Consider the following 8,582-nt stretch of genomic DNA (forward strand, 5'->3'; position numbering starts at 1 on the left):
GTGTGTGTGTGTGTGTGTGTGTGGAATACCCTCACGTGAAAAAAGAATATATGATATACGAAACATATACAAAAATAAGAAATTGTATAGAATTAAAAATAATTACTCATCTCATATTTAAATCAAACATTTGAAATGTGAAGTGAACGCATGTTGAAGTTGTGTTCAATTTTAGTAAAATATTACTTAATATAAATTATGATGAATTATTCCCTAGATTAAAGTCAAGAAAGTTGTTTGTGTTGCTCCCTGAATTTCAATGAGACTTTACTGCACCATCTACTCCATTATTTGGTATTTCTATATAATAAGATATATCAGATAACAAAAAATTATTTACATTAATAAATAAAATCCGCCTATGAAAAACTTGTTATTGTCTTCGTTTTGATGAAAATGTAAACATTGACCCGAGATGAGGAAAGGATGTGAGGAGGATGTGAGTTCGGGGAATGAGGATGTAGAGGGGGGAGGGGGGGGAATGGATAATAGGAGAGATGAAGAGGAAGATTCTCACAACAATAAGGAAGGTAAAAGAATCCTATCACTAGGGAAGGTAATAGGAGGAAGACCCCCATCACTAGGGAAGGTAGGAGGAGGAAGACCCCCTATCACTAGGGAAGGTAGGAGGAAGAAGACCCCATATGCCTAGGGAAGGTAGAAGGAGGAAGATCCCCTATCACTAGGGAAGGTAGGAGGAGGAAGACCCCCTATCACTAGGGAAGGTAGAAGGAGGACGACCCCCATAACTAGGGAAGGTAAGAGGAAGAAGACCCCCTATCACTAGGGAAGGTAGGAGGAGGAAGAAGACCCCCTATCACTAGGGAAGGTAGGAGGAAGAAGACCCCCTATCACTAGGGAAGGTAGGAGGAGGAAGAAGACCCCCTATCACTAGGGAAGGGAGGAGGAAGAAGACCTCCTATCACTAGAGTAGTCCCACCGTCTTCCATTTTACCCCATCACACTTCTGTCTGCTTAAATAAACACGTGTAAAACTTAAATAAATACCCAACGCCAAAATCCAGGAATTATCGGACAGAAAAATATACTTGATTCCACTCTAACGTCAGCAACAGGGGAAAAAACGGCAGGAGGTGTGGAGTGGGTGGAGGCCAGGTAGTGTTTATGGAGTTGCCGCAGCATCAACGAACGCTCCCGCTGCCCACCAAATGTAAACAAGCTGAGGCTCAGATAGAAGGAAGAGTGTTGGACTGTGTGTGTGTGTGTGTGTGTGTGTGTGTGTGTGTGTGTGTGTGTGTGTGTGTGTGTGTGTGTGTGTGTGTGTGTGTGTGTGTGTGTGTGTGTGTGTGTGTGTGTGTGTGTGTGTGTACTCACCTAGTTGTACTCACCTAGTTGTGTTTGCGGGGGTTGAGCTCTGGCTCTTTGGTCCCGCCTCTCAACCGTCAATCAACAGGTGTACAGATTCCTGAGCCTATCGGGCTCTGTCATATCTACACTTGAAACTGTGTATGGAGTCAGCCTCCACCACATCACTTCCTAATGCATTCCATTTGTCAACCATTCTGACACTAAAAAAGTTCTTTCTAATATCTCTGTGGCTCATTTGGGCACTCAGTTTCCAATTTGGGCACTCAGTGTGTGTGTGGGTGTGTGTGTGTGTGTGTGTGTGTGTGTGTACTCACCTAGTTGTGTTTGCGGGGGTTGAGCTCTGGCTCTTTGGTCCCGCCTCTCAACCGTCAATTAACAGGTATGCAGACTCCTGAGCCTATTGGGCTCTATCATATCTACACTTGAAACTGTGTATGGAGTCAGCCTCCACCACATCACTTCCTAATGCATTCCATTTGTCAACCACTCTGACACTAAAAAAGTTCTTTCTAATATCTCTGTGGCTCATTTGGGCACTTAGTTTCCACTTGTGTCCCCTTGTGCGTGTGCCCCTTGTGTTAAATAGCCTGTCTTTATCTATCCTATCAACTCCCTTCAGAATCTTGAATGTGGTGATCATGTCCCCCCTAACTCTTCTGTCTTCCAGCGAAGTGAGGTTTAATTCCCGTAGTCTCTCCTCGTAGCTCATACCTCTCAGCTCGGGTACTAGTCTGGTGGCAAACCTTTGAACCTTTTCTAGTTTAGTCTTATACTTGACTAAATATGGACTCAATGCTGGGGCCGCATACTCCAGATTTGGTCTGACATATGTGGTATACAAAGTTCTGAAAGATTCCTTACACAAGTTTCTAAATGCCGTTCTTATGTTAGCCAACCTGGCATATGCCGCTGATGTTATCCTCTTGATATGAGCTTCAGTGGACAGGTCTGGCGTGATATCAACCCCCAGGTCTTTCTCTCTCTCTGACTCTTGAAGTATTTCATCTCCCAAATGATACCTTGTATCTGGTCTCCTGCTTCCAACCCCTATCTTCATTACATTACATTTGCTTGAGTTAAACTTTAACAGCCATTTGTTCGACCATTCCTGCAGCTTGTCCAGGTCTTCTTGAAGCCTCAAGCTGTCCTCCTCTGTCTTAATTATTCTCATAATTTTGGCGTCGTCAGCCTGACTTATTGATAACAGCTTTTTCCATCTTACTGTCTGCTTCTGTAACAAAAACACTCCCGACTCCATTCCTGTTATTTTTTAAAATTATTCATACTAATAAGATTAACTATCTCTCCATTTAAATTATTTCCATTATACTATTATCGAGCGCTCATATGCGATTCCTCTCATCAGTGTGTTTCATAGTTGCGTTGAGCGTCCATCATTCTTTTTAGTTCTTCAGTCATGAGGATGATTTTTATTTCGTCTAATGCTCACGAAATATTTTTTCAGCTACGTACACTACTTTCTGCATTTAGATCATAAGATACAGCATCAACATTACTTAGATACCAACTTTCAGATACCAACTTTCAGATACCAACTTTTCCCCCACATGTAGTAAACGTTGTTGTTTGTTTTTGTACATTATATTTTGTCCGGTGGGGTTTTTGACGTAGAAATGCGATGAAGACAAAATTGAAATTCGAGATTGGGAATGCGCAAAAAAATTCAAGAGATCAGGTTGCTGCAGTAACCGAGTTTAATACAAAAAAAATTCCACTGGAAAAGCCCACTGGAAAAGTTCATCACACACGTGTGCATTATAATTAGCCTCTATAATACTTAAAAATCACAAGAGGAAGAGTAATTATCTGTTATTCTAAGCCAGAAAACACTTAGAATAGATTCATACTACCAAAATAGACCGAAAAACCTCACAATGTCAGCTATTTATAAATTGATCGATGCACAGAGAAAGAGTTTTCAAATAACATTTGTCGTCATCTAATATCGAAAATATGCAGCATGATGACATAATAAAGGAATCTCTTGCTGCAAACAACAGTCAGGAACTGAAGATTAAACCTGTCATCCCAATCTCTACTGTTAATACAACACTCACCAAGAAATTTTTAATGAAGATTAGTGACTTAGCTACCTCCACTACTTAAAACATGACAGGCGTGAATTTTTAAGAGGATTTGCTCAACGCCTGATGTCAGTAGGATAGTTGAAGAAAAGGAGAAAAAGAAAGTGGGAGAGGGAATAATGACTGAGGTCTCTTAACTGCAGGTTCCTGCTCTCGGGGATCTGTTATTCGGTAGATGCACAATCTTCTTTAATACTCTTGATATCTAGGGAGTCATTAAAGGCTTACTGATTTATTTATTTCCGTGTAGACTGAGTTGTTTTGCCTTGTAAGCCCAGCCACATTTCTGTGTCAGGTGTTTGAGAGGTTATATTATTCTGCATGTTGAGTTGATAAATTTGTTTAAGCCATTAGAAAAGCTTCTATGTAATATTTCCCACAGAACTAATTACAGGTCTAATGAGTCAATTTGCCTTACTTGTCATAACATTAGCGTAAAGATACGATAAGGAAGATGATAAAATAGTAAAATGCTTATGCAAGTCCTCATAAGTTTTTTTTTAAACTTTCTCAAGCTGTTGTTCAAAGACTTGATGAAGGTCATCAAGATGTTTTTTTCTCTGCTTCATATAAGTTGATTAATTTGAGAGAAAATAAATAATTTCCTAAACTTTATCAACGTTGTCTAAAACAACAATCGTGTTGGATTTGTTATCTTTTGTGACATAAAAAGAGGTATTTGCTTTGAACTCCTGCCAGCTCCGTCTAAACCTATCAGGAAAATTAGTTGGTTGACGGGCCACTGAAGAACCATGAGTAACACTTTTTATGTAGTATTGTTGAGATTATTTTTCTTCACAAGCTCTATCAAAGGGGCAAGAAAAGTTAATGGCTGTTGTGATTTCGTTGACCACTGACGGTAGCGTTAGATTGGGTCTAACGGGTCGAGTCGACCTCACAACGGGTCGTGGACACTACCTATTCACTCACTCGCCAGCACTCAGGTGATGGCGAGTTTCTCATAGAAAATAAACTGTAGGAACGAGGTGGTATCTTCCAAATTCCAGTTAGGTTAAGTCGAGCTTCTGGTTCAAATGCTTTTAGTCCCATTACTGTAAACGGGCTTATAAATCGTCACGAACAGGTATACAACACCCAAAAGGCGTATATAACACCACTGTCTAATAAAACACCCATAACTCGCTTATATAGCCCCACTAAATGGCTAATGGTGATGAGAGTAATTGTGCTGCTTAGGTGACGTTTAGGGGTTAATATGGCATCACTTGAAGGCTAAAATAACACCATTTGCAGACATATAGCAACGCTTGCGGGTAAATATACCACACCTGCGGGTAGGAATTGTTTTAAAATAAGATAAATATAACGTCAGAGAGAAATTAGGAGCACAGATGATTTTTAAAACATGAATTTGAGATCAAACTTGGGACTGGATTCCAAAGAGAACAGATGTTATTATATTGATAGAGTATTGGATGTGTGGATCAATTAGCAAGGTAGCAAAAACTGGGTGTAAATAGAATCTGCCTCATACACTGGCAAAAATTTACCTCCATAACACACAGAGTAATAAGACCTACCTTGAGGTGCTTCAACAGTCTTCAGACCTGCCTCATACGCTGGCAAAATTGACCTCCATAACACACAGAGTAATAAGGCCTGCCTCACACACGAGTAGATAAAGACATACTCTGGCATTCTTTTTCTTATGTTAATCAGCCGCAGAAGAAAAGCCTGCCATACTGAACACTCACAACGGGTCGAGGACAGGCAACACTCACAACGGGTCGAGGACAAGCAACACTCACAACGGATCGAGGACAGGCAACACTCACAACGGATCGAGGACAGGCAGCACTCACAACGGGTCGAGGACAGGCAACACTCACAACGGGTCGAGGACAGGCAACACTCACAACGGGTCGAGGACAGGCAACACTTACAACGGATCGAGGACAGGCAGCACTCACAACGGGTCGAGGACAGGCAACACTCACAACGGATCGAGGACAGGCAGCACTCACAACGGGTCGAGGACAGGCAACACTCACAACGGGTCGAGGACAGGCAACACTCACAACGGGTCGAGGACAGGCAACACTCACAACGGGTCGAGGACAGGCAACACTCACAACGGGTCGAGGACAGGCAACACTCACAACAGTCTTCATCTCCAGAGAGCTGGTGGCTGACAGAGGAGGGTTCTGACCTTAATAATGGTTAATTGGGGAAGGCTGAGACCTCCAGACAGCTGGTAGAGCCAGCGGAAAGCAATATAACCTCCAGACAGCTGGTGGCTGAGAGCGGAAGCCTGGAACCAGATTCACGAAAGAACTTACGCAAACACTTACGAACGTGTACATCTTTTCTCAATCTTTGACGGCTTTGGTTACATTTATTAAACAGTTTACAAGCATGAAAACTTCCCATTCAACTGTTGTTATTGTTATAAACAGCCTCCTGGTGCTTCGGAGCTCATTAACTGTTTAATAATGGTAAACAAAGCCGCCAAAGATTGAGAAAAGATGTACAGGTTCGTAAGTGCTTGCGTAAGTGCTTTCGTGAATCTGGCCCCTGGTCCTTCTAACAGCTGGGAAGGAAGGGATCACTGAGCTGGAACCTCACCACACTACACCTGTTGATTTCCACATGACTCCTTTTGCCCATTACTCCTTGACATCCTCCACACGTTTCTCATCTCTCTCGCCTTCATGCATGCCCGAGTGCGTACTGGCCTAGACGTTCACAGAGGGTCGAGTGCTAGCTCCCGTTCTCTGCCTTCCATGGTATTTGAGAAATGATGTAACAAATCTCTTATCCCACGTGTATCCTTCCACTTAGACTGGTTGGCACAGCGAAGGCTTAGTATCTTTCTGTGTCAGCGTTCGATTCCTGATGGCGCAAGTGGTTGGGCTCCGTTCCTTCACCCTGTCATCATATTCCAGTTTCTTGTCCTGTTATCCCTGCTTGTTGTCTCCCATATCATCAGTTCCTTTTACTAATAGCTCTTCCAAATATTTCATAGTCCTACTGGTTATCTTGAGGTTATCTTGAGATGATTTCAGGGCTTTTAGTGTCCCCGCGGCCCGGTCCTCGACCAGGCCTCCACCCCCAGGAAGCAGCCCGTGACAGCTGACTAACACCCAGGTACCTATTTACTGCTAGGTAACAGGGGCATAGGGTGAAAGAAACTCTACCCAATGTTTCTCGCCAGCGCCTGGGATCGAACCCAGGACCACAGGATCACAAGTCCAGCGTGCTGTCCGCTCGGCCGACCGGCTCCCTTACTGGCTTAACGCGTTTTCTTCATAATTTTCTTCCTGTTTTCTTCGTGTTCCTTATTGGATTTGTCTTTCGAACTGTGTTTACAGTTAATGTTAACTATTTGATCCAATCCATTTAATTCATTGACAAATCTCACACTGACATTTATGTCTCTAGTTTGCCATTCATTTGTCTCTACTTTTCATACATGTTCCCTCGCTCTTTTTTTCTGAATTAGAATTTTTTTATTTTTCTTCACACCAATTTCCTGCCAGAAACTGTTTGTTTCGCAATGTAAAATATACAGTTTCTTATGTGAATATTTTGTATGCATAATAGTGTGTATGCATTTGAAGTGTTCGTTAATCCTAATATCTTTATCGCGGGATATTTCAGCTGCATATACCTAGTCCCAGGCATTACAAGATATACACCTGGATGAGGTGGCGTTATTGCTGCTAACTCTCAAGATGTATTTAACCTCAATCTCTCCCATCCGGTCCCTTTAAAACCACTAATTCTGTGTAACTTTCTGTGCTCTAAGAAAACCTTCACATACGATACATTATCTACAAATTAAAATCCACTTTCATATTGACATTTCTCTGCATCAGTGTATATGCACGAATACTATATTTCAACACGTGCCAAAATGTATATAAATGCAATATTGTGTTTCTATATATACCAGTCGTTTCACCTTTCCTGCATCTGTCTCGCTCTCTCTCTTCTATATTTTCCTCTATCTATTGCTTCCCTCTTTCTCCCACGAGCTCAGTTTCATTTTCCCACCGTCTCTCCGCTGTTTCTCGTCCATTTCACGTCCCCACATTCCTAGGAGGAGTGTAGGGATACCTGAAGGTAACGGGTCGTCTGGCTGCTCACTGGTGGAGGGCGGCAGGAGGGCAGGTGGCCGAGTACTTAACATGAGACCTGCGTGGTTATGCTACGTCACATGGTTCTGACTGTGACTTGGAATATTAAGGAACATGAACATGAGAGTCAGTGGGAGCGAGAGAGAGAGAGAGAGAGAGAGAGAGAGAGAGAGAGAGAGAGAGAGAGAGAGAGAGAGAGAGAGAGAGAGAGAGAGAGAGAGAGAGAGAGAGAGAGAGAGAGAGAGAGAGAGAGAGAGAGAGAGAGAGAGAGAGAGAGAGAGAGAATGAGAATAAGATAGAGAAACAGTCAGTCAGACCGGAAGCCTGACAGCTAGAATAGAATAGCCCGAAAGACGGGAAGCCAGAGAAACAGACATTTAAACCGGCAGTGAATAAGACTGGACGCAAGAGAGATACTAAGAGTCAGAGAGATAGAAAGTCGGAAAGAACCAAAAAAAAAAAAAATAACAAACTGACAAACGAAACATAAAAAAATTATCTAAAAACGGCCAAGCATAAATTATTCCTGCCACGTTTTCATCCAAATGGGCAAGATTTGCATCCGGCACTTCCGGACGAAACAAACTGGGAAGAGGATGAAGATTTCATGAGCACTCTATAATTAGTATTCTGCTGGAAGGAATTACTTTACACAGGTGGTGTTAGCAGTTGAAACTGTTGAGCCACCTGTGTTAATCAGGAGTGTGTGTTGATGATTGTTCATTGAACCGACTGACGAATACTTTAAACAGTCGACCTGCCTGTCTATTATGTGTTAGGTTAGATATGAGGGTGTCGTCGGGTGCTGGGTTAGATATGATGGTGTCGTCGGGTGCTGGGTTAGATATGATGGTGTTGTCGGGTGCTGGGTTAGAGGGATGATGAATGTGTTGAGTTAGAGGTGATGGTGTATGTTAGGTGTTGTCTTATGAGATGTGTGTGTCTATACCAGCGATGTTTGCTTAGTGTAGGATGTTACGAAAAGCGCTCTAGCGTTGTGATATTGCTATTAACAAGACTTAAGATGTTAATTTAGTTGTCAGGCAAT

At 42.4% G+C, this 8,582-nt stretch overlaps 1 protein-coding gene across 1 annotated transcript; it reads left to right on the plus strand.

Moving 5' to 3' along the window:
- Window positions 1-415: 415 nt before the first annotated feature.
- LOC138366086 (uncharacterized) lies at window positions 416-5,603 on the plus strand. Its single transcript, XM_069326819.1, has 2 exons — window positions 416-556; window positions 5,166-5,603. Exons 1-2 carry the CDS (start codon window positions 416-418, stop codon window positions 5,601-5,603), a joined length of 579 nt encoding a protein of 192 aa, XP_069182920.1.
- The last annotated feature ends 2,979 nt before the right edge of the window (window positions 5,604-8,582 follow it).

Source organism: Procambarus clarkii, chromosome 18 (genome assembly GCF_040958095.1).
Source record: "Procambarus clarkii isolate CNS0578487 chromosome 18, FALCON_Pclarkii_2.0, whole genome shotgun sequence".
NCBI lineage: Eukaryota > Metazoa > Arthropoda > Malacostraca > Decapoda > Cambaridae > Procambarus > Procambarus clarkii.